The 27782-nt window shown below is 41.2% G+C and overlaps 1 protein-coding gene across 1 annotated transcript; it reads right to left on the bottom strand.

Moving 5' to 3' along the window:
• Positions 1-354: 354 nt before the first annotated feature.
• Positions 355-27352, bottom strand: vwc2 (von Willebrand factor C domain containing 2). Its single transcript, XM_034609336.1, has 4 exons — positions 27036-27352; positions 16833-17562; positions 15115-15244; positions 355-1220 (listed from the first exon to the last, which is right to left on the bottom strand). Exons 2-4 carry the CDS (start codon positions 17481-17483, stop codon positions 1069-1071), a joined length of 933 nt encoding a protein of 310 aa, XP_034465227.1. The 5' UTR covers positions 17484-17562; positions 27036-27352; the 3' UTR covers positions 355-1068.
• Positions 27353-27782: the final 430 nt, after the last annotated feature.

Raw genomic sequence — 27782 nt, 5'->3', positions numbered from 1 at the left:
GTCCAGTCCGGCTTTATTAATGTAGCTGAAAACTTCCCACCTCTCGAGTGTAAATTGTGATGATTGCAGCAGGTGGAAATGAAACCACAGTTTTACTAAATAACTTAAAATATGCTTTGGTTGAGTTATTAAATATTTACCTGCAGCTCTCCCACAAAACAGATCTCATCCTAGAGCATCAAATGGAAAACTGAGAGTGGCTTTGTTCATGTTTGTCTCATTCAAAGGCTTCCTGTGATTTATTCCAAAGGAGGGATCCCGATTGATCATTCCAGTATATTTGATTATTATAGATTGATCAGTTGAAATAGTGAAAATGTTATCCGCCTGTCAATGTGACACCCTTTCGGGCAAACCTGGACGTACAGCTGAACAGTACCATTTACGCATTTACCGAGCACAGATTGGCATTTATTTGAAACATCAACACAGAGTACCAAGAGAAATACAAAAAAGCACTTTCAAATCAAAACACATTTGAACATCCAAAAAAGATAAGAAATCCGGAAACTGATTCTCTTGAAGTCTCCTGTTTCTCTTTGAATTTTTTAGAGTCTCTGCACATGATCGTCCCGCACAGCAAATCTTTACCAGTCGTTCTGAAACCGATCGCACAAGTCCAGTGTGCACTTTGGTGGTAGAGGGGCAGGTGTCAGGATTGTTGGATGACGCCACATGTCGACATGTTGAGGTTTTCACCTTCAAAGACAGCTGTGTGTGTTCTATACATTCTATTGTTTTATTGACCTCTGGTCCAATACATTGCTTATTAAAATACAGAGGCTATAAAAAATATGTTTTCACTAGTTAAGCATTAATGACCCCTATATTTGTATATACTCGTAAATAATTTAATACATAGATAAATAGATATTCTGTGTGTGGATTATAAACTTTCATAAAAGCATTTTGTTCTGTAATGCAGGAGTGACTACAGTATAAATGCTGAATTGCTTGAGGGCTGCTGTCCGACCCTGATGTCCTGTAGACTGGGTGAAAGGCCGAGAGTTTACATGCGGACTGGCGCTGTGTGATGTGTGCCAATGTCCTCTCTCAGCGTGCCAGTCTCTAGCTCCGCTGGCACTCGTTCTTACTGCAGGTGGCCTGACGCTCAATCTGCCATGTGCCCTCCTCGTATGTGCAGTAGCAGATTGTACACTCATCAATCTTCACCTCTCGGCCGGCTGGTATGACTGCAGTGTCCGCGTAGCAGTTTGGTCCTGTGGGTGGTACAAGAGAAAACATTTTCAGATTGACTTCATGTGCGGTACTTTTTGCATTGTGTCACATAATCGAGGTCAGGCTCTTAACACTGAAAATGCACTGTTCGCTTTGCCCCTGTGATTTAATTTATTGCTCACATCCTGAGTCGACCAAAGGTGCAAAGAAAAATCCTCTGTATGTTGTTGTAGAAGTAACAACCGTGTTATTGAGGCTGTACTCATCTGTGGTATTTCTCTGCTACTATATCCACCAAGGTCGTTGTTCTGTGTGTGAAAAAGCAGTTAAAGGACTAAGCACACAATTCAAAGTCACATTTCTTTGTGCCGCTCGAAGGACCCTGATCTGTTTAAAATTCCTTAAATTCACAGACAACCCTCGTCAGTCTGGGCGCAGGTGATTATTAAAATATAACAACCTTCGAATCCTGCTGTTCTGCTGATAGACAGTGACAGTGAATATCAGGATTAGTGGCATCAATGCATTGACCCAGACTAACAGAGTATTATTGCAATCGCTCAATTTCACACTCACCAAGTGCTGCGGAACACTTTTTCCTTTATGTGCACTGATGTGACCTGCACCACAACCTTGATATTGATGATAAAACACAAGTGCACGGATCAAAGCCAACTAAATCATGAGACGAGGTGACATATGACGGAAGAAAGATTCTGTCACTTACAAATGAAAAATTGACAAAATAGCTCTGTTATATAGCTTACAAAGGTAGATGTTTGCTGATATCAGCATTAAAGATACTGTATAATATAGTATAAAGAAAAATGACTGATAAAGAGTGTTTCTGGCTAACTGGGACACAAGCATAAGTTAAAAATATTCATGCCCTTGCTACTGACTTGTGCAGTATACCAATACCATTTATCAGCTAGCTTTAGTTAGCAATGTAGACTGCCTCCACTTCCTCCCTATTTACAGAAATGAAGCCAACCAATCACGAGTCTCAGCTGACGGTTTCTTGCCATTTTATCCCATTTTTACATTAATGTGATCAGAACTGAGACTTTTTAGTTTAATCGATGTTCCATCCACTAACATGAAGGGGGCAAGGTTTATGAACCATCTCGACTGTTGAGATGCTTTGGCTTCACTTTTGGGGACCAGTCTTGTCATCCATCTTTATATACAGAGTATGGTTATCCTAAAGACCTACCAATTAGCCTATAAGCTAGTTAGCGACATTCACGATTACCTGGATTCACCAAGAAGGTTATATTTTCACCCCTGTCTGATTGTTTGTTGGTTGGTTGGTTTGTGTGTGTATGTTTGTTTGTTTGTTAGCTGGATTACACAAAAAACACAAAAAAGACTACCACAAAACAATACGGGGGGAAAATACAGCATATTTAGTGGACTAATATCTATGAGTGTGTGGAATTTGGTGCAGCTTAATTGAATATAAATGGACTGTTGGGCCTTTGTAGAGGAATCCACTCCACTGAGTGCTAGTGTCAAGTTTATAACAAGAGTATGTTCTATGTATTCCAAACATTCATGTACAACAAGTGTAGTTATTTGACTCTGGTTATTGCCATCACACTGAGCACAGTCCCCTATTAAGACAAAAGTTATTTCAGCCTAAATTCCATGGTGAATTTTGTAGTTTCTTTTCTTGGTGTCTCTTCACAGTGGGCCTGTACTTGTCTTCATCTATATGAAAATATATTGCGAAACAAAGGCCAATGGGACACGAAGCTAGTTAAAAGTAGGACAGGACTCCAGTTATTGTTTTACTGTTACTTTTAGATGCCACAACTGCTGTAATGACCAAATTTGCATATCGGGTTCAGTTAGACATCTCAGCTTGTTTCTGTAAGATAGTTTCATGACATCTCAGTCCGTCAGAAAAGAGAATGAACACGAGAGACCAACTGCGCTGCCCTTCATTTCATTTCTCTCAGAGGAAAATGGGGCCTCACATCTGGGCTTTCATCGATTCTTTCCCAAAATAGTCTTCTGGTTATGGGATTATAAGAGGCACAGAAGAATAATAGATAAACAAGCATCAGGATTTATGAACAGGCTTGTGTTGTGTCGGTGGTCAGTTTTAACAGAAGGAATGAAACCAACACTGGTCACTTGATCACATGATGAATATAATATATGAATTAAATATTTTTCAGAGGGGTTTATCAAAGATGACATCTACCATGAATCTACTATTTGCCTCATATCTGTTTTTAAAATCCCATTGGCTATTATTGGCATGCTCTTTAGACCACTGGATGACCACTCATGGTTTATGCAGAGGAGCCTCTTTATTCACGAAGCAAAAGCCAAGAGATGCATCCTGGGATTACAGTGATCACACGGAATTTTAAGGATTTGATCCAAATGATAATTATCTCTTCCACTGTCTTGTTCTGCGATTCAAGACATTCAGACGGAACCTTTTTGTTTTAATTTGGACTCTGAGTATTTGATTCAGCTCGTTAATGATATTTTGTTCCACACTCCTTAGACCAGCTATGAATCACGTAAAGCATAAATCTCTCTGAAGGCGGCTCATCTCCATGTGTAATGTCAAGGTAGGAACGCACAGTGGAATTGTTCATAAAAACCAAATTAAGCACTGCTTTGCAGTGCTTTAATATAGTTTCTAAGTGCACCCCAAGGGACTGTTCCCTTTTATTATTATTTTGGAGGAAATTGGCTCACTAATGGAAATGTTGATGTTCGGTAGGAGTTGTTTAGAAGTGAGCAGTGGAAGTAGCCCAGAGATGTGCAAAAAAATGACTACCAGCACAGCCTTATTTTGTTGCTCCCCACACTGTGTGCACTGAAGTCCTGTTGTCAACCCCTTTGGTACTATAGTAGTGTGTGATGCCTTTGCTTTGTGAAAGAGTCTCTGTCCTCAACCAGTGGCTGGAAAAAAGTCCTCATAAATCATCCATTATCTCTAAAGCCGCACGGCAAAATATAAACACAGAGGGAATTGCCTCCACAACATCAGGTGTAGCATAACAATAGCTATTTTCCTTCGACTAACAAGGTCTTGAGCCACTCTGTTGTATAATTAAGATGCTGATAAATGAGGAGTCTTTCAGCTGCAACCGGCGCATTTCATTGGACGGCAGCAAGCAGAAGAAGCGAGTTGGCACATCAATCAATGTGAACAGTTTGCCGAGGCCTGTCAAAACGTCAACCCTAACACATTTATAAGTCTTCAGATGAACACGCACACACCCTCTCTGAATAACAACTCATCCTGTGGCCCAGACCGCTGTCGCTACTGATTCATCATCATTAGCAGCATTTAGAACACAGTGTGTCAAATAAAAGATGCATATGTCAAGGATACGCTGTGAGAGAAAATGTGAAAAATAATCACGCACTTTACAGAATAAATCAAAAGTACTTCCTCCTGGAGCCAGGATTAAACCCCAGCCTGTCAGCCAGTCATTCACGGTTGCCTGACACTCATTTGGGTTAATTAATGCATGGATTCGGCGCCACTGTGCTTACTCATTGCCATCACCCTATTATTCTGCCATTCATATCACACCCACCTTTTTGTCGTCGCTTCATTAATATAATATAACCTCATCTCTCCACCACTCTCTGTGGCAGAAAGTGATTTTTATGGGCACAACGCCTCATAAGAGCTTTTCAATGACGCACAGAGGCAGAGACAAATGGACTGTGCATGTGCATGAACAGTTGGACCCAAACTGTCACTACAGCGTGTCAGAAGTTGGCATGGGCAGCTTGTGAAAAGGATAGCCATTAGCACCTGTGGCTTTTGGCTCTCGAGCGGCGCCAGATAATGGACAGGGAGGCAAGGACACGTCCTGATCATCACACCCTTTAATTCTGAAGTGTTAAAAACCTGCAGAGCTCCATTATAAGGTAATGGAAGGAGAAGAATGGCAGAAATCACTTATCGTAATGCATTTCTTGAATTCATTTGCATTATAAATGCCAAATAAAAACGACCTTGTGTGATAAAGACATGGAGGCAGGAGAACCTTGCGGGGAGAAACTCTGATTTAACAACAATGTGAATAATTTGTTTCAGAGATGCTGCGTGAAACACATTCTGTCTTTCAAATATGAAAAAAAAATGTCGTTTTTTTTTCCAGATTGACACCTCATGTTTGTTTTCATATGTGCATATGTTGTCTCCAGCTACTCTTCCCACTGATCATCACTGTGGCTGAACAACCCAGCTGCACACAAGCTGCACAACTGTCATAACCAATGGCCTTCACAGGGAAGAAACCACAAACCCTCGCCAGTCAGCAGTGCACTGTGCAGGTGACAGGCCTTTTACTGGAAGACCTTCATACACGTTAACTTCCTAATCACTGTATTTGACTATATAGATTCATATATTGTAAAACATTTATATTATAATATTAAAATATTTAGCTTTGATGCCAATCCTCTGCATCTGTATTGTGAAAAAAATATTTGAATGTCACATTGACAGTGGCTTTTATTAAATTTAGAAAATAGCTCCTAATAAGCCGACCAGAGCGGTGACCTAGCAGCACTATAATTGTTAGGACATAATGTGACTAACTGCCTTTATTCCAGTGACCTTTCTCTGCTATCAGAAGCATGAACTTAATTGAAGGAAAATAGCCTCAAGATAATGAAACACGCCCGTGGGTAACAGTGTGATTAAAGATAGAGATAAATAGAGACGAAATTATTTGAACCTTTTCGGGAATTTTTCATATGACGCAAAATCTACTTTTTCTGCTTTTGTCCTACTTTTATCTAAGAGTTAAATCAGTGTCTTCACAAGTTATTTTTCCTGATTATATCATGACCTGCTGTAAGTGTGTAACAAGTGTGTAACATGCAACAGTCTATACACTGAATTCATTAATTGTTATGTTTCTGATTGCCTGGAAATAACTCGTAATTTTAAAGAGAAGCAATAACTGATTGATTATGAACTGTTTGCCTAACAAAGTGATCTCTAATAGCAGCTTAGTAACTGTCAAGTTTTGGATTTATCTGCATGTTAGCAGTGTGAAAATGACTCTAATATGAGCAATATTATCTAAGAGTTTGGAGGCTTGTGTGTTTTGTTCCTTGTCCATAATCTCATATTACCATACAGGATGATGGAAACACAATTCCCAGACCACCAACCGAAATTATTCACAGAATTTTATATTATGATAGAAGTTATCGAGTTTTCTACTGGGACATGCAGCTTGAACCTCCGTTTTTTACATGAAATAATTGATGTAGTCACATAAGAGTGAGGTAACTTGGCAGGAGGACAGAGGAATGGAGGCAGGTGGTGGTTTTGCTTTTAAACCTGCGTCAGAGGGGAGAATGAAAGAGCAGCAGATAAATACCAGGTGCGCTGGCTGATTGCTCAGGTACATCAGTTAAACTGATGATGTCACAGACACACACAACACAACTGAACAAACAGTGCACACAACATTTCGCAAACAACTTCAGTTATTTGGAGACGTTAAGAGCACTGCAGACAGTTTATATCTGTTAATGGAAAAAGCTTCTGAAAGCAGTAACATGTCCCAACTTTGACTCTGATCAGTTATTTCTCTCTTATTGTTTATTGTTCATCGATGATCATCTTTCACATGAGTTGCCTCAAGTAGCAGGTTCAACCTATCAGGACATTATACAGTGACGACAGTGACATGGACCTCAGCATTCAGACTATTGACCTTATTCTGTCTATTCTGAGATACATTATTTAAATTAAAGTGTTTACATGAGTCACATGAATATACCATTTATATTCCAGTTTACATGTTACAGAGCATAATATGATTACATCCGACTACTTGTTTACACTCGAACCCAGGACATGAGTCATCAAGCAGTTGGTAACGGTCATATGTCCATGATGCAAAATGCTGTGAATGAGTTGTTATAATCCAAATAAGATGTATACATAGATACTGCAAATAAGTCGTAATACCCCACATGTCTTCATTTGATTATTGCTTATATAACCTTAACCATGTTAATCAATTCATTAAGAGTCTTAATATTGGAATATTGCTGTCCATGTAGATGTGTCTAATGATGGTTAATGTCTAAATGTTCTGCATGAAGTCAGACTCTCACATATGGAACCATTGGGTTCTGTTGAGAGTTCACCTAACAGCAAGTATCTCTCAGTCTTAATACATTTAGCATTACAACTGGACACCTTAAGTGATACGTAACTTTGAAAACGTCAGGTTTCTGATGCTCAGGAGATATATCATAAAAATTCTGCTGGAGTCCCATATTGTTGTAAACTTGATCTCCTTGGTTAGATTTTTTGAAAGAGACCTTTATACGATCTGGTCTCCAGTTTTTTACTGAAACCATTTAGAAAATACAAATTTTTATGATCTTATCTACTGAAACTCAAATTGACACATGTTGAATACTAGTCAGTCAGAGAGGAAGCCAAGAGTGAGACACAGTAAGAAACATCACAACTTGTTCACTAAATATCAATGGACATTCAGGAAATACAAATTGATTACAAATCAAATGGAAACAATATCTTAATAGTTACAATCTGTAACTTATACAATATCTTACTATTTTATGAGACTGGCAAAAGAGAAGATTGAAAATGTATTAAGCTCTAGTCTTCAGTTTGAACAAGTTAAAGGAATAAGCTGCTGATTCTCAGTTAGATCAAGTTGAATGAGAAACTTTAGTTGTTCTCCAACAAGACAAATTAATTTAAAGATCATAACCCAACACAAAAAAGCTTAGCAGAATTATCTCAGACCTATACATGTTTTAAATTAACTATTAGGCTACAGACTGGAATAAAACAAAGCCAGAGCACAATACCTTGTTCATGTTCCTCCATTTCGCCCTGTTACAGACGCCACTAGAAGCTTTTTAAATTGTACTTAAAGTGATTGAATCTCTTCCAGCTCTTACTGCAACAAATGAATATACTTTATAACACTCCTTTGGTGCATGCCAGTTGCATTGAGGATATACCATTACACCTTTATGAAGACGGATACAGATTCATGTCTCTGTGCACTAATGTGCAACTGGGGAGAAAGATTGATGTCATCTTCAGGAGGCTCTTTAGTGGGAATAAGATCTCAGCAAACATCAGGAAAAGTACTTTGACAAAGCTCATTAAGGAAATGTACTAAAACAATATTCCCCTGCAGTAATGACTGCTACAGTCAAACGGGATATGGTAGCTATGGAATCTGCTATTGCAAACATAATAATGACTGAACTGGAACAGACAGAAATCATAAATCTGCAAAAGGAAGGTTCTATGCTGCTCTGCTGGTGATTCTCGTCCTGGTTGATTTAAAGTGAAAGCTCCGAGCTTGAGAAAACTGCCACAGTGTCGCTGTCATTCTTTGGGATAACTTTACTCTATGTGATGAATTATTAATGGATTTCATGGTTTATATAGACGTCATTCATATAGAAGACCAATTTACAGGTTTTGTATTTCAAAATAAATCATAACATAAAAAGCTACCTCCATACTACTACGCCTGAAAACACATGTCACATGACCACTCACATACACTGAGCATCATTGTAAAATGCAGAATTTAACTGCACAAGAGCTGTTAGGATTTATTTTCCATACCAAGGATGACATGGAACTGTTACTGAGCTGTTGCTGTAATGTTTTGCATTTACCACTGGTAAATATATTGTGACTGAACCAATCAGAAAGCGAAGGCAGGTGACGTCAGCCAATCCAAACGTCTCTGTCTTTGCACATCCAGACTACAACACAGTCTCAAACTAAAACAAGGTCAACAGCATTTTCAAACTTCTCTGGTTCAGGTGCTCAAAAAGTCTGGAGTAGTGTGGATGCCACAGTTGTCTCTGCATGTCGGCTCTGCACTATGATGGGGAGCTATCCAAGGGGCACCCCTCCTCTAGCCCAAACTCAGTGGGATTTGCTCAATAGAATAAGTGGCACACGTAACCAATGGAGGGTTGTGTGCCATGTCAGGGCAGAGAGCTTGACAGTCAGACGTATACCAGTAACTGCATTCCTTGACCGAGACGAATGCTGACTCAGATTGACAAACCACATTATTCCAACGTCATATTAACAACTTCCCCTGTGTTTTTTCGTGTATTCCTTAGAAAAAAGAAAAACCCTGCCACATTTTCAAAGGTCCTCTATGATTCATGCCTCTTTTAATTCAAATGAGTCTCCAACCCTCTTGGCAACAGGCTACGATGTCTCGTGTTGCTCTATTTGAAGTGATTTTATCGCAACCGCCCCCCCCCCCCTCCCAGATTAGCATTGACCCTAATGTCTGAGTCTTGAAGAGCACCACTTGTTTTCTCATGCGTTGCCAAGGCGATACCCCGCAAGAGCAAAGGACAAAAGGGAGGGAGCCACAGACGAGGTGCGGAGGAGAGAGGCTTCTCTTGCATTGATTTATTTTTTTCCTTGGCATTCTTCAAAAGCACATGCTGCAAAAGAGAGTAAACTTGTCGTACGATTCATAACAAACACTTCCATGTAACACTTCATATACATTTTCACCAGGTAAATAAAAGCATTTATAGAGTGTTTTCCCTCCTCTCGTCTTTGACTTGAATTGATGAGGTGTTCTTTGGATGAATCGATATTGTTTAATTAAACTTTATGGAGGCCAAGCGAACGGCGGTCACAAACTTTGGAGGGTATATGAAACTATTTAATTGCAGTGTGTTCGGCTGCTTTAAGATAATGAGTAAAAAATTATGAGAACCTGCCTCCATTCACAGCTGTTCTTTGATATTCATGAACAACTGTCTGGGGCGGATGTAAGCGATACCTCTCACTTTCATCTCCGTCCCCTGGCTCTTCCCCAAGTGTCTCCATGCACACAGGCTGAATAACACATCTGAGAGAGGGTGCCCCGCCATAAGCATTGATTTTGCATGCCTGAAAAGGCCACGATAATGCCTGTGCATAATTGACAAACTTATCGAGCACTGAAATACTTCATTGTGATTTATATCAATAGTGAGGGAAATAGTTAAGAGGGGGAGGCCGGTAAATGAGGGTAAAGATGGAAAATGGACGACTTGTTGAATGAGAAGACTAAAGCTCGATTTGTTCTCTTTATCTTTCAATATTTCACCTTATTTGCTCAGTTTTCTGCACTTTTACACTTTCATGTGCTCCCTCTGTAACTCCATGACACTCTTTCCTCTTGTGGCAGCATTTACACATCTGGATGATTAATTCGTCCCCATTAATGAGCCGAGCTTTGATGCCGATGTTCCTGGGAGGTCTCAACATCTGTCTGCACTTCAAACAACATCTGCAGACAAGACAAACAACAGAGCCAGAGGAGGGTGCTCTCGGCCGACCTCCAGTAACCTTATTTTGCATCAGCCGCGTTTCATCAGCGAGCGCCGTCTCGTATCGAGTGCTGTGTGAGCAGCGGCGGCGAGATGGGAGTTGACAATCATCGATCCTGATCGTTTAAATCAAGGCGTCTGTAATACCTGGCAAAGAAGCATCGTGGATACAAGTCAAAGAGAAAATTGAATGTATAATCATTTTGATGTTGATGCGAGCTGAAGGAAGATCATTGGTGCCATTTAGTATGATTTCTCATTTACTTCTTATTACACCTGCCTAAGATGAGATATCCCCTATGGACGTAATTTTTTCTTGGCATTCTTATTATATTTACTTTATGGTGTCAAGTCTTGTGAAAAATGAGCTGCAAAGTGGCATGTTTCTGATGGACTATCCCATAATGGATAACTCTATTTTCTCCAGCAGGTGGAAGGTGACAGGCGGTGTGCAGCATCTGACCTCTTGCAGCCGTGTTTCCTGCTTGTGAAGGGGGGTTTACACCTTCCAATGATACTCAACTCTGCATACCAACAGTTGGAGCTCTGATATTTACAGTTTCCTGAATGTGTGGAAAAAAAAAACAGAGGGGGCGGAGATACAAGAAAGGCAGTCTAAATGATTGGCACATATTTAAAAATCTAATTATTTTCAACATAGGAATCTAACTTTATAAACACTGCTGCACAAATAAGGGGTAAATGCTGCCAATGGCGTTTTCTGCATCTTCACAAAAAAAACACCACTGTGTGATTACTCTAAAACAGTGTGAGAGCGAGCTGACGGAGGCTGCATGGCGATGTAGGAGCAGACTATTAATTACAGCCACATGCCTGCAGGTGTATGTGAGGAAGCTAAAGGGGGTCCTCCTGCAATCTAGTATTTCACTTCCATAAATCTGCAGGGTTCACATGAGAAACTAATTATAACTAAATCATCCTGACTTTCCATCCATGTTGGACAAGCTTCAAAAACAGCAGCCTACAATTCCCACTATGCAATTCTGTGCTATTTTCATGGCGTAAGGACACGGTCACAGTCACACATATGTGAATGAATAATAATCGCCTGCTGAGGTGAATAACGTAGCATCCCTCGCTGAATGTGAGCAGCGCAGAATGTAACGCACACATAAATCAGTTTCGTGGTCTGACGTCCGTTAGGGTTAGGGTTGTTGGACGAGCGGCTTTTAGGTTGCGAGACAATGTACGGTGAAGATCAGAGGAATATACAAATTTTCATTATGCAACATCATAAAGTCCCGGCTGGTTCGACACAGCTCATATCCGGGTCTCCTCCATTTTGACTCACAATGAAAACTTCAGCCAATAAATAACAAGGATTCTGGAAGTAAGGGGTGCTGAGGGGGGTGCATCACCCCCTTTGAATGAGGGGCTGTGATTGCAAGACAAAATAGCACAATTCTTTATTTTCTTTCATTTTAGAACATTCAGTATATTACCTGTGTAGCCTGTCTGATGCAGAAAAGTAATATGACAACCTGCGTGACTTCTAATGAAGAATAAACCTGTATTCCAAGTGTGAACTGTCCAAAACTGAATAGAAAACTGAACAATGCTGCTTTGACGAAGCAGAAAGTTAGTTTATGCCCTTCTGAACTACATTTGATATGATGTTGTTACTTAAAGTTTCTCTCAGCACCCCTGACTCTCACTGACCTCCTGAAGCCGTGACCTCAGACATGACCTCCGGGTAAAATCCGGAGAATTGGCTAAGGACTTCACCCGCAGTTTTTCTTTCAAACATACACAAAACAGTGGGAGGTTTTCAGGCCCAGACACGTTCACAACACCATCAGATCCTTGTTCAGGCGAGAGGTGGAGCAGCCGGGTGCAGCAGACCGAGGCAGGAAGCGACGTATTAACTCCGCTGCGTCGATCACGTGATCATGTTTAAATTTTTGCATCTGTCGTGTGCTAGAAGCGTTATTAACCCCCCACTCGCTTGCGGTAAATCCAGCCGGGGGATCCCCTGCTGTATTCACACATTGACTTCTCTTGGATTTCTACGGACTTTATACCACGAGGCCAGGCGGTGAAAGTCTGCAGAAACTGCGGAGCCTCTCACTCAGACATTTGCGATCACACATGTACCTCCTCAGGAGAAAATATGGAGGAACTGCAGAGGTCAGCACATGTCTGAAAGCAGCTTAAGTGTTAAGTGACTGACTGTCAAAAGAACAAGCCTGTGTACATTAAAAAAAGGTGTTAAACACAACTCTCAAGGTGCACCACCAACAGTGAGTGGAAGTTCAGATTATGTTGCTGAGACAACTTGCAAGAGTCTGGTTTTAAATTACTTTCTGAATGTTTGTATTCAGCGCCAATTTAATTAATTCTGAAACTATGGTCCTGCATTTTGTCCACAAACTCACCAACAAAGCATTTTTTTTTATTTGCTACCTTTTTGATGTGAGCCACCGCCTGGCTTTTCAAAGCTGGTGGCTATTTAAGTATTTAAAGCCATCCGCATACCACAGAAAACTCATTATTTGTCAGAAACAAAGATGGATTCATTAAAATTGATATAAAAAAAACCACATTAAAATGCTATATTTATTGTTACATTACCCAGGAGGATCCAGGTACAGTGAGGATGTAATCAAAAAATTGAAATTTACAGTGAGGAAGAAATACTTCCAGAACCAGCAGCTGCTCTCACTTTGCGACTCTTATTAAACCCTGGCTGCCTGCTAAAAGCAGACATATTTCAAACTCCATGCCCACAGTTTACAGCACAGGTTTCAACTGCTCCTCCACAGCCACATGCAGAAGACATTATGTAAGTGTTTTTACAGCAGGCTGAGTAGTACTCCTTGTGATGAGTAAACTGATCTTAATGTATAAAATCAGAGCCTCTTTTCACAACAGAATCTCAAAGGACGACAATAAATCGGGCATCTCAGACTGTGCCGGCGTTAGCTGTGGTCAGGTAACTGAGCTTCTTAGGCACGCTGAGCTCTTCTTATTGTATGGTAATGTGTGGTAATCTTATGGTAATGGCGACTGATACGATCCTAAAACCAAGAGTCCTTATCGGCTGAACGAGCCTATGCATTTAAGTGGGATTTTTCGGTACAGATGCATGCTCTCTCGCCGAGCCTGCCACATCCCTGCACATACTGTACTGCATCTACATCTGTCTCCTTGACGGATGTGCCTGCGACTGCAACCCAGCAAATCCTCTGGGCTTTGCACAGGGGGAAAATATGGAGCACTGCCCAAAACTCTGCCCAAAGCACTCTCAGCATAATCAATATGTGCATATATAAAAAGTGGGTGAACAGCAAAAAAAAATGTGAACAAAGGAGCAGCATGTATTCCCCAAGATTACAGGAGGCAAATATTAATAAAGTAAGTGACGCTCCATGACTGCCAATGTTTTCAACTCGTTAACTCCGGACGTCATGACACCGGCTTTTAAATTGAGTGGGACAAGCTATGATTGATACTAAAATTATATATTAATTATCCTAATGTCATATTCTGAGCGCAGTCATAGTAAAGTAAGCAGATGGCAGTTTTATGCAGAATAAAGCCTTTTGTTGACATTCTGTTTATTCCATCCAGTAAAATTATTTTCTTGATATATATATTTTTTATTTATCTTGTAAGGAAATATTCAGATTTGTCACTTTGACCATCTGTTCTTTCTAATTATCTCATGTTCGTCATTTCATTTGCAAATGTGTTCAAACAGACATTTTGAAAAATCCTGCTTGCAGTTTTTTCTCAAAAACAACACACTGTCGTCCAATAAGTGGCTCCTACAGACGAAGCATTTTCCTGTGGCGTGCGCTGTCTATCTTATTTCTCTATCGCAGGGATTTCTTTTCCTTCATGCACATTGCTTGCTTGCTCTTGTTTATAACGGACAGCCTGTGCCACTTTAAGATTCCTCGTCAGAGATACATATCGCAACTCATCATTCTTTTTGCTGAAGGAAGCAATGTTGCTGACATTGCCATGTTGCATTAGAGTCACACCAAGAAAACACGGGGACATAATCTAGGACATGCTGTCTGGAATCATCCGAAACGACTTCAGATAATCGACTCTGAGCCGCAGAAATCCTCCTCAGACGGGCCGAGGCTCTCAAACCAACAGGATCATAAACTCGCAACCCCTAACATGGAAAGATGCAAGCGGACCTCAACTCTCCGTACCAGTAACAGTAGTGAAGGATTTGGAACATACACCACAGCGTCCATCAGATATACTGAAGAAGTATTTGGCATTAATACTAAAAATGACATAAAACAGTCGACGACTGATTAACCACATTTTTGCTGTGACGTCAGTGAAACAGACCTCATTGCTTCAAATATGCAGTCAGCTCTGGCAAAAGACTGCAAACACTGCAGTGCAGAACGCTGCGTTATTTGTGTCAGCGAAATGAGCATCAGCGTGCTACCTTCGCCCTCATAACTCCTGCTGAGGTGCCCTTGAGCAAAATAATTTGAAGCTATTCTGCGGTGGTGTTACCCAGCAGCCACCGCAGGCAGAGTGGCTGTACTGGAACAAAGCGCTCGCCGCGGTCTCCTCTCCACTCACCGGTCTTGCAGATGGGGCAGCACTGATCCGGCTCGTACTCCGGGTCCACACACTCAGTCTGAGGGCAGGCTGCCACCGAACACAACACCTCCCCACTTGGCTCACATCGGCACTTCTCACATGGAGACACCTGGATAACAGAGAAGAAAGAAGACAGAGAGCAATTAACATCGTCATAAACATAGTTCACAGATACACATTCACACACACACACACACACACACACACACACACACACACACACACACACGTACACACGTACACACGTATACAAGAACAGTCTTCTCCTCTTAATTAATTTCTTGCTATCTTTGTCCCTGGCTCTTTTGTTTGACTCTATGTCTGTCTCCTTCCACCATTCTCTCTATAGCAATTGCCACGCACACACACACACACACAGACACACACACACATACACACACACACACACACACACACACACACACACACACACACACACACACACACACACACACACACACACACACACACACACACACACACACACACACACACACAGGCCTGTCCGGCTTGTTTAAGACAGTGTGCGTTCAATGTCACAGAACTACATCTATGGGGAGGTGTCATCCTTCTCACCTTCATTGCCAATAAAAGGCTAATTTTAAGAAGAGCTCAGTTGAGAATTGAACCTCACTCATCTCATTGTCTGAGGATATGGAGAAATCAATAGAAATGGGAAACAAAAGCAAGAAACTTCCAGTTTTCTTTCTGCGTAAAGGGAAGTAGAGATGAATGACTTTGGTATCCATGGGTATATACTGTATATGTATCGAAATAGAACAAATATGGGGCAAAGGTAGAGCTGATGACATACATTTGGAATTACACCCAGCTGCCCTTACATTACTTCCCTGTAAAAGGCTTCATTTAACAGCCGCTTGTTTAAAGCTTTGCACCTTTAGTCGTAACAATGGTGCAAAGGTTAATTCTACCACCGTTGCTGTAAATAGTGGAGGCCTGCGCCTCCGCATGGCACTCCACTGTGAAAAATGGAGCGAGGCAGCACTTAGTACAATGCTGCAGAACATAGCAATCAAGCATAAAAACCCGCCTGTTGCTTAGTTTCAAAGCCCCCCCCCTGACGTATGCCGCTTGTGAAAGTGGAGCTTTCTGTAGATTTGCCAGAGCAGAGACTTGACATAGAGCTGTCGGTAACACAGTGAGTCAGAAGAAGAAAACTCCACATTAGGCTTAACCCCCTCCCGAGACAGTCGCCAACATAAAGAGACAATGATAAATGCTGCATCTAATAAGAGACGTAACACCAAGACTGCGGCGCAGTCCTGAGTCTCGCTGTTCAAAGACGTGACAGAAGATGAAACTCTGACAATGTTGCTGGAGCTTTCTCTGCATCTCCTCACAAACAGCCACGTGTGGCAGCGTGCTTTGCAGAGTTGTAACATTACTATAACTCTAATTCTATTCTGTATATCAACAAACCGAAAATGAAAACACTCTGCTGAAGCTGCATTGCTAAAGTCAGCCTCTGGTGATCTGCGTTGTGAGAGAAAAAAGACAAGTGCTGACCTTTGCCATAATAAATCTGCCTGCCTGCGTGCTTGCATGCTGTGAGGCAAGGTAACTAGTTTCTGTGTAGTGCCTGTGATAAACTCGATTGAATGGCAAGGAGTGTTGTGTCAGCACTTCTTTCAACTTTGAGTAAAAACAAAATGAGTGAATGCAGTTAATGGGCTCACCTTAAACTCCTCCAGTGAGGCGTAGATCTTGCCTCGAAACTCGCAGTAGTTCTTCTTCTCCTTGCACTGTGGGCAGCACTGGCTAGTGTCCACTTTAATGCAGCGAGGATGAACCTTGGGACATTCTGGATTGGTGCACAGAGGGCCCTCATCTGTGCAGAGGCAAGGGCACGTGGAAGGGCCCGGCGTGAACTGCTCACCAATGGCGAACACAAAGCCGCTCTCATCCATGCAGCCTTTCCCTCTGTAGTCTGGGTAGGCGTACTCGTCGATAGCATCCAGGGAGAGGGTGACGTCACTGGTGGGACCCTCGTCTATTTGGTTCAGGTTGTCCTGTTCACTCCACAGCTCCTGGGAGTTCCCGCCCTTAGATCCTCGTGTCTGGATGTTGGGGTATGTGCTTGTGCGACTCACCGAAGTCTTGTTGGGGCTCAAATTATTGATTTCCCTCGGCCGCTGCTGAGCACCATATCCCAGCGGCTCCTCCCGGGCCTGCTTGTCCTGATGTTTGTCTTCGTTGGCTTGGGTCAACACCCTTTCCAGACGTTCTCGGCTCACTGGCAAGGTCGCTATAGGATTGGACTGAGTGCTGCTCATCAGGAAACCAAGAACAAAGAGAACTTCTGCTGTCATGGCAACGGAGTGCAGCATCTCTCCCCACCACCAGCGAGGTGGGAAAACACCTTGGCTCACATAACACACTTCACATCTCAGGTGTGAGCCAGTCCATCTGGAAAGAGAAAATTAAACTGGGGTTATGTGCTCGGTGGTTTGTCACTTTCTATTCCAGGTGTTAGGTTTGTCTCATTCAGACCTAGAAGTCTGCAAGAAACTCGGCCGACCTCAGAGCACTGCTCATCATGTCGAACAAACATCCTGCTGAGTGTGACGCAAGCCTGTAGCATCAGAGAATTGGCTCATCAGGACAGGGAGTATTCGTAGGGCTGTGTTAGGAAATCGATGCTGCTTATACTGTAACACTTCCCTGCATCAATCACACCCAGCAGTGATGGGCTAAGAGGAAAAGAAGGCCAAAGAAGGGCCGGAATCTAACACTCTGAAGCTCCTGCTCCTCTCACAGAACAAAGGATCAGGATCAATGTCTGCATTTTTTAAACAAATCACAGTCGACCGTACAGAAGCATGAATTGATCTGTAAATAGAACATAAGTCTGGAAAGACGCATTTTACCAAAGCTGAGGAAAGTAGCCTCATCAGTATCAAATTGAAGCCATATCTGCTCCAGCCTTTACCAGAAACCAACTGTATGCACCACAACCTTTTTTTAAAGTAGCCCTCTAAATGTCTCATTGTACAGTTTTATTGTTAAAATCGCATCACTTAGTCTTCAGTCTTCAGTCTTCAGCACTGTAAAGAGTCAATATTTAACAGCTCATGTCGAGTGAAATCCCAGGATCGACAGCAGACTTTGCAGAGGCTGTACATTTTTGAAAAGCTGTAGCCACTGTTTTTTTGTTTTTATCTCTTCCTTAACTTGATTTACTGCGGCATGTTGAAATTCAAATGCCTGCTACGACGCTTTGCTGCGTGCGGTGGCCTACTTCCATTCATTTCCCCTCGTGCCGAACAGTCGAAGTCGCCGCCGAGCTCCGTTTAACGGGGCTGCGGACGTGTTGACATTTGTAGCTTATTATGAAAGGTGAGATTACACCGTATCGACTGACTCTCCAATTAACTGCAGAGTCCTGTCTGCACTTGTTTAGGAATAATTCACCGTATTGATTCGTTTGTCAAACTCGATGAACACAGCTAATTGCCAACAGAGCTATTAGGGGGGCTAAACAGGAGGTGAAGCGGCGAAGCATTAAGCAAACAGTAAGCAATCACGACTGTATGTGGCAACACGTGGACAGAGCAGGGGTACTGTTGGGACACACAGCCACATTCATTCTTTCTGGCTCCACTCTGAACCCTATGAAGTGTCTCCACATACTTTAAGTAATACATTTTGATATTCATGAATTCTGATCCTTTCTGAGGGTGAAGGGCTGAAGCTGACTGCCGGCACGCCAGCGGTATTTGAGCGGTGTTTTAGCTGAATTGCTATGTTTGAGGCACAATCTGTGGAGCTGTTTTGGAACTGAAAGGAAGCAGAATGAGGTGCATACCGATAATGCTGCTGCAGCTGAGAGAGAGAGACCTAGAGAGAGAGAAAGTGAGAGAGCGATATGGGACCAAGCCTCATTAGTAAAAAGGACCTCATTTGGCTTTTTCTCAGCCTTACCTCGCCACCTTCACAGCTGTTACTAGCAGTCACACAGATACGGCGTCAGGCTGAGCTCAGGCTGACTCTGGCCGCTCGACAAGTGGCCACAAACTAGACACAGTGCCAACAAGAGATCTATATTCTCCCATGGTCAACAGGTCTAATGAAAAGATCTTAACCAGCAAAAAACTGATCGTGCTAAAAATATTGCTTTGTATCTAAAGCCAGTTTCTTCTGTACCATAGAGCTCTGATGTTTTCCTAAACAACAAAACACACTCTGTGGAGTAGTTTTAGTCCAAATGTGTCAAATGTTTACATAGTTTGTGAAGTCAACCCTTATTCCTAGAAGTTCTTACAAAACCTAAATGTAACAATAATATAAATATGTTTTGTAGGAAACAATAATTGTAAGCTGCATTTGGATTACATTTTATATTACCATAATGAGGAAGGTGGATTATTTATGTTTTGCAAGTCAAAATTGCCTTGATCGTAAAATTATAACGGGTTTTTTTCCCGCCAAAATATTATAATCTTGTGCTAAAAAAATTGTAGTGATTACAGCATTAATAAAGCTTATGTTCAGAAACTCACAGCATTTTGGTAAGACAAGAATAAATTCTGGTCTGGTTTAATCCAGATATTTCTCATATATTCCTTTTCATCCAATCTTAAACAGAATTTCCGTTGACAAAATCTAACCTCTAACTGGAATCTTGGTGTAATAATCCTTCAACTTGTAAACCAATCCACCCCAACCCCCTGGTGGTGGCCCTGTCTCTGCACATTGGAGCTAATCCGTATCAAAATGTTAGTATTGTGACAATACTGGTGGAAACCAGTGGACCCTTCTCCTCAATTCCAGAAAAATGAAAAGAGTGAACTTTATGTTTTGGAAAGGTCAAAATATTAAAAGCACTTTATATTTTATTGTCCATTATCTCATAATGACCTTAGACACAAGCTTTGTAGTAAAATGTCTGAAGAAGGTCTTGATTTGTTTTCTATGTCTGTTGATGGTAGACAGTTCCTGTTTACACACACAGTGTTTCACTTTTGTTGTATTTCACTGTTGTGTTAAATTATACCAACAGCACAGGAAAGCTTGTTTAAAGTGTTAAAGCCACAGTCAAAGCCAAAGTTATGTTTCATATATTTAATGTCTAAGGAGAAGGATTTGGTTGTTGTGATAGTCTGACATTTATGACCATGTCTTTGTTATTTTATCTCTGATTCTGCTACTGCTCTTGTTTCTGACATGTTTATAGTGTCTTGTAAGCTCATGCATGCTGACTACATTTTGGTGCTTGACACTTTGAAAAATAAATATCTTACTTACTTACTACCCTTGAAAAAGGCTTTTAAGAAGTATAAAAACTAGTTGTAGTGCATTTCACGGAGCTACATTGGTCGTGTATAAAGAACTAGTTCACTCCTCTAACAAGCTATTGTTGCTGCCTATGATTTAACTTATGTTAAGAAAAACAGAAAAAATTAAGATCCAAAGCAGAGGATGCACTTATAAAATTTGTATGTTATTTGACTATATCGTCTGTATGTTGTATTTTTATTTTCACTGTTGCTTCTACGGGGGAAAATTATATTTATGTTTTAAGCAACACAGTCAAAATCAGTTTGCTTTATGGCAGTGTGGTAAATCAGTGTTGACGTTGTACACACATGTGTTGAGTCTGGCTGCTGTGCGGAAAAGACGAAAACCGAACACAGCACCGGGGGGAATAAAGTTGTGTAAGAGTGCATCACTAACTAGCTGTTAGCCAGCTGTAATAACTTGTTGATATTTTATTGTGTGCTGGGCGTTACTGGGCTCAGCTGAGCGGCACATATTTATATTCCGTTCCTATCTACACAATAATAAGCACAGAAATAGCCTTGCTTCCATTATTTCTCCACCTGACATGACACGATGCAGAGTCAAGGCGTCGCTAACAAGCCACTTACAGTGGTGTTGTATGGTGGTGGTGAACTGTAAACACTCACTAAAGCACCCAAAGTGTACTAATCCATGGCTGAAAATAGACCCCCTGCAGAATGTTCTGTTTACTTCTGTTTGAATAACTTCTGTTTAAAAGCACAGTACCCAGCTGTTTTATAAGAACACAAAGATGTTTTTGAAAATAGAAATGATTATATACTGCGACATGTTTATAAAGTTTGACATCTTCAGCAAGAATCAATGGGTTTGAAAAGGTATGAGAGACAGTTTTTGTTTTTTGTAATTTTCAATTGAAAAATATATAGAAAAACACCAGTTATAACTCATAACAACGTAAGGTTGAAAGTTGAGTTTATCCATATGCTAAAAATGTGTTTACAATGTTTACAGTTAAGTTATTTACATATTTACACTGGCATCGTAAGAACAGTTGTAACGATGTGTTGAATCTGCCCTTTGTAGTTCACTCACATGTTCATCTGAGGCCGTCTGCCTTCTTATTGGGCCTTTTCTGTCCCATGTGAGTCATAGGCAGGAAGTGTGATATTGTTGTGAGATTGATGATCAGGTGTGGAGGACAGTAAAGTGCGTTTTAAGAAAGTTCTCCATCCAGTTGTTTCTTCACATTAAAGGGATAGTACACCGAAAAATGAAAATTCACTCAGTATCTACTCACCACTATGCCGATAGAGGGGTGGGTGTGTTTCAGTCCCCAAAACCCTTTTGGAGTCTTTGAAGTCAATTGCAACCGCTTCTTCAGACGTAACAAAACAACAGAAAAAACATAACATGCCTCCGGTGTAAATGACGCCGTTTCGAATCGGTTATGAACGTCGGAGCTTGCAGACACTTGGATGACACCACACAAGCAGTGTGGAGGCATGTTGTGTTTTTTTCTGTTGTTTTATTACGTCTGAAGAAGAGGTCGCCTGGGCTAAAACACTGTTTCTTGAAACTCCAGAAGTGTTTTGTGGACTCAACACTTCACTCACCCCATCGGCATAGTGGTGAGTAAATAATGAGTGAATTTTCATTTTTTGATGAACTATCCCTTTAAGACTGATCCAACCACCCCACGTCGAACCCTCATGTTACAACAACAAAAATCTCCACACCCTCATGTCAATGATCTGCCACATAAATCATTTACTGCATTCATTACATCCTCATGCCATCTTAGCATCTTAAATATAAATCACATCATTTATTCTCAGCGAAAGAGCATAATGTGTGTCAAATTAGTACAAAATATTTTCAAGTTACATTATAAAAACGTCTTCTTACCACTGAGGTTCAAGTGTTTTCTTATAGTCTTTCTTATATTTATAGTGTTGCATATAAGCCATTTGGTGAAAGGTCATGGATTTATCTTTGCCCTACAGCCCTGCAGAGAATTCAGTGTTTCTTTTCTTTTCTATTTTTTTTTTTTTTTGCTTCACTGCTCTTACTTGAATACTTGCAAAGACATTCTGTCAGGAAAGAGAAAAAAAACAAACAAACTATGAACTGACGTCAAATGCAATTCAGTGTCTCTCTATACATCTCTGACGCACTGGGTAAGAGCTTGTGCTATGGCCTGTTACCCAGACAAATTGTAAGCATTGATTTCTGTGTAATGAGCAGGTAATATGTGATAAACTGCGAGGACGGTTCTGTGAAGTCTCTTTGAGCATCTCAACCTGATGTATGAGCCATCAGCACGGCGAGAGTAAGCCACAGTCGCTCTCCTAACCCTGCACAGGTGTGACCTGAAACCGCACCGTGCTCCCTACAGCCTTGTACCAACTAACTCTTGGCAGCCACCAATCGGCAGCATGAAAGAGTTTACATAAGCAAACATCACAGAGTTCATTCACACTTCTGACACATTTGAACACCCACTTCACAGCAGAAATGTTCATCTCTGTAAGTGGAAAAAACAACTTTCAATTAACACTTGACAGCTCCAAACAAATATCTCTGGAAAGCAAACACTAATTAATACTGGGAAATTGGCTGTATGTTTTTGTCTCAAAGAACAGTCAGCTTTTTTTCTTTTTTATTTCTCGCCGCTCACAGATAAAGCGGTCATACAGTTTCCTTGTTGTTCGGCCGCAGCGACAGGGCTCTGCGTGGCTCCAAACACTGAAGAGGTCCCAGCTATTACCAAGTGACTTAAAGTGCAGAAAGAGCATAAAAAGTGCAGCCACAATGGTCAATTAAAAAAATAAATATATATACAAGCAAAACGTTAAAAGTCAACACAGTGCAGTTTGTATTACACTGTCGACCATAAAATACAGGAACATGGCAGAAACCTCCTGTTGTAAACAAGCATAATGATAACTTCTAAGCTTCAGTGATGAGTTCAACTGAAATCTAATGTCATTTAAAACTGATCTTTAATGACGACATCATGGTGCGAGCAGAGGCTGTGAAAGTGAAGTCGTGTGTAAACTGTCCAACAAGCTGGAAGTGAAATCTATGGGTCTGTATGTATTACTCAAGCATCTCCGCTCATACCATCCAAGTTTAATGATGCAGCTGTATGATAGTATAGATGAACAGAGTTTTTCTACATCCTCCACCACTGAGCGAACCTCAGCGCTCGGACCGTGGAGGTGAAAGTTGTCGGTTCAAACCTCAGGCCTGACAGGTCAACCAGCGGGGGGGGGGGACTTCCGCTGGAAACTCAACAGCAGTGCCACAGATCAATGCTTCAGTGTGTGATAAATAAAATATTGTGAAATACTATAGATCTTAATATGCTCCAAGTCTGTGATTCAAAAACCTAAGTAAGTTTGTTCAGAGAAGGGACTCAGATATTAATATTGATCATGTCACCGTAGGGTACATTTTTGTGCTTGTGGAGGATTTTTGGCAAACAACTTGAATATAGATTTATTTATAGACAGCCCATTTTATTTATGAAATCAATAATCTATAATAAAAATATAGGAATTAATAAGCCTGTATTTGATAATCTGGGACACTTGTATAAAAAAAAACTTAATTACATTGCTTTATGCTGCCTAGCTCATTACCATTTGTTAAAAAGGAATTATGAAAAAAGGAGAGAAAGCTGAATAAGAAAATGTACGGTATTCATAGAAATGTCATTAATTCATATATACAAGTCCTATTTTTCCATTAAGAACCCTAGCCTATAAATAAAAAGAAATTCATTTAAAATAATATATTAAAGGTGTATCACATTATTTTTATAAACAATTTAATAAAAATAAAAATAACAGATTACTACTTCTATGTTGAATTTCTATGTTGTGTACGTATGTGTCGACTTCTTCACATCTTTATCAGAGAGAAAAGACATTTCAACCCTGTCATTGTCTTGTACATATGGCAGGATTGACTTTGATTGAATAAAAGAAATATTTTCAACTACCGTGCATTTTCACCCAAAAACCCGCCATCAAAATATATTTACGTGTATGTGACTGTGGGTTTTTTTCAGCAGGGACTCATATTTCTGCTGGGGAAACATTAAATAAGTAGGACATCTGAGTGTAAATGAGGTCAGTTGTACAGATTCTGGTGCCGGCACAAAAAGCTGACACCACATCAGTAGTGGTCAGACTGCAATGTTAACAAGACCTAACTCAAACATTCAAAATGTCTCCCTCTCCTTACTGAATGTGAGCTGATCTGGCGTCGGAAACCTCCACAGCTTGATATTTTTAATCCTGCACTGATTTAGTAATTATTACAAATACAGAAGTAGGCTGCAATTGTGACAATGCAGCAGCAGGGAATTATAGTTTTCTAATTTGACTACAATAATGTTGCTATGTGTTATTATGTTCTCCCACTAACAGTGCAAATTTAAATGGGGCTGCACTGACATTTAAATGTTTCCCTGACCATAGAGCAATGAACTCAACATCAGCCTCCATGTTTGGCAGCAGCAGCCGGTTCAGTCATTATCGTCACTGTAAAAATAAATCTGTCCATCAGAGGCCAGAGTTCTTTTTACATCGCCGGCTATTGATGACGGCCGGTCTGACCGCTGAGGTGCAGCAGCCATGATTAATCAAGCAAGGATTCAACCTGGCTTCTAGTTCACGGTTCACTGATGCTTACCATCCCATTGATTTATGACTCATACATTATTGTCATTTTCATTACCCAGCAGGGTGAATAAGTCTTGACACAACAACCCGACCTCAGAGGCACGTCTTTGCTGTAGCTTGACTAACAGTATATAAATATTCAGTCAGATTTAGGTGGCAGACCGTCACTAGTACAAAATGTTGGTGGTTAAGATGTGTTGAGGTTGACCTGCCTCTCGCTGTCGTCTCTGATGTCACTGAGGAAGGTTTCTTCCTGGGTGGTGGATGGCTGATTCGCTCGCACAATAATTCTATAAATAGGGCCAAATGTACTGAGGAAGCGCTCTCATCTCCAGGAATTTTCCACACCCGAGCTAAGATGTTTTTGTCTGTTTGTTTCTAATTACTGGTCCTGATAAGAAGATGCAGCATTTCAAATGAATTGGCACATTTGCAAATTTGATCTGACAGAAAATGTCAGCGACGGAGGAAGCGATCCAGCAGCAGTAGTGAGCTTCCCAGCATTCTCCTTGTTTTAATTTCTGTTTTTAGGCCGTACACGAAGTAATGACTGTGAGCCTCCAAAACAAGCAAACATCACTCTCACATCCTGGTACATCTTTAAAAACACACCGGATGTCATTGAGAGGAAAACAATCTCCTCAGGGCCAGAGAATAAACTCAGACAGACAACGTGCCCTCGCACTTTATTTATTGCACATTACACATTCTCCCACTTTACACTATCATCCCAACATGCCATCGACGGCACATGGGGTGAAAGCAACCATTTACTTTTAGGTCTACTTCAATTTATGACAAAGCAGATCATAGGGGGGATGAGACGTGAAATGTTTAGACAGTGCAGGCTAGTGGGCTTGCATCTGACAGCGATGAAGGAAGTATTGAATTAATGATGCCATGCTTTTAAAATTCATTTTTATACAGATAAACAGTGTGAAATGATGAAATCCAATTAGAGCAATAAGGGACACATATGCAGGATCCAGAAGTATTAAGCCATCTGCCAGCGAGCAAAGATTGCTGCAGGGCTGTCTAATTGAATTTTATCCTCTGACTTTAAATCTTACGAGTGACCCAAATCAAAAGAAAGTTTGCCTAAACATGCGATGCAAAACCAACCGCCCTTGCAAAACTTAATATAATCTTAGGATTATGTGCAGTGGAACAAGGTGAGAATATGCTCATATGCAAAAGGCTGCCAGGATGAGTGTGCAGCAGAAAATATATTGTTAGTGTGAATCAGATTTTTATTTTATTTAAAGGAAAAAAAAGATGATGATGCTGCCTTTTTGACTCATGTCAAAGTCTTGTCATACCCAGAAATCTATTGATATTTAATTAAGAATTTAAAAACTGCAATTAATTCCAACAACCACCCAAACAACAAGCTGCCAGAGATGCAAAGGTTTTCAAAATTGTCATCATGCAACCACCTGCGTTGCTGTACATGACTTTAGTGAATGATGAATTTACTGTGTTGTGTGCTGGGCTGTTACAGGGGCTGTGTTGACTGTTTGCTTCGTCCTGAAGTGTGTAAGCAGCCAGAGTCTTTGTGCAGCCGATGAAATCCCTCTGATGCCTCTGAGGAACATCCTGAGTCTTATTTCCATCAACACAGCTGATACCTACTGTATGCACAACCTCTACAGGTGCCTTTCTCTGCAGGTTCCAACAATCAAGCCTTGTAGTTTTCCCTCATCAAGATCATTTGCACATGCATGGGTTCAGTGACAGATGCATTTTGATATGCAGCTGCAGGCTTTACTGTAGCCCTCAGAGAGTGAAATCTGCCTCAGACCCTGATATGAAACACCGGGCAGCTCTCTCCCTGAAAGTTGATGTGAAACCTGTGCATTCAAGCAGTTTGGTGTAACGTGCAATGAAATCTGAAAACACACACACACACATGCACACACACACACACACATGTATATCATAATTCACCTGTGATCCCCGGGAGTGCGTCCTCCTCCGTCAGGGCGCTGGGTTGGAGCACAGTCCTCGGACTGCTGGACAGCAACAAATGATGTGTGGAGAGGAGATGGGAACTGACGCTCGTTAAGCCAGTCAAATGCACTGTTTCCCCAGAGGACGCGCGCAGGTCCTTCAGCGCGACGCGCACAACTTTGATCGGCGCAGGGACTGAGAGGGTGAGGGAGAGAGTGAGGAGGGCGACGATCCACCCGCAGCCTGTGTGCGCAAGAGCCGCGCTGCTGCTGCTACTGATGCCCCTGCTCTCTGCTGGCACTTTATTTCTCACGGTGACAAAAAAAATAAATTATTAAATCAATGGACGGGGAGGGAGGGGAGTGGGGGTAGGGCAGAGGAGAGAGAGAGAGAGAGAGAGAGAGAGAGAGAGAGAGAGAGAGAGAGAGAGAGAGAGAGAGAGAGGGAGGGAGTCACATTCAGCCGAGGGACCACTAGATGGAGCACTTCGAAATGACCGAGGAACAATAGGCAGTCAATTAACCCAAGGATGTCTCTCTCTCTCTCTCTCTCTCTCTCTCTCTCTCTCTCTCTCTCTCTCTCTCTCTCTCTCTCTCTCTCACACACACACATACACACACACACACATACACACACACACATGCACGTCTCTCTATACTTGTAAGGACACTCATTGACATAATCCATTGCCTAGCCCCTCATCCTCACCCTAACCTAAACCTAATCCTCAACCTAAACCCCAAG

This window comes from Hippoglossus hippoglossus, chromosome 15 (assembly GCF_009819705.1).
Source record: "Hippoglossus hippoglossus isolate fHipHip1 chromosome 15, fHipHip1.pri, whole genome shotgun sequence".
Taxonomy (NCBI): Eukaryota; Metazoa; Chordata; class Actinopteri; order Pleuronectiformes; family Pleuronectidae; genus Hippoglossus; species Hippoglossus hippoglossus.
This window is presented reverse-complemented; position numbering and strand designations above follow the sequence as displayed.

Coding starts and splice junctions, on each gene's coding strand:
- vwc2 (XM_034609336.1), bottom strand. CDS start 17,483: ATGCTGCACTCCGTTGCCATGACAGCAGAAGTTCTCTTTGTTCTTGGT. Junction 15,245..16,832: donor CCTCACTGGAGGAGTTTAAG/GTGAGCCCATTA, acceptor TCTGTTATCCAG/GTGTCTCCATGTGAGAAGTG. Junction 1,221..15,114: donor CTGCCCCATCTGCAAGACCG/GTGAGTGGAGAG, acceptor TACCACCCACAG/GACCAAACTGCTACGCGGAC.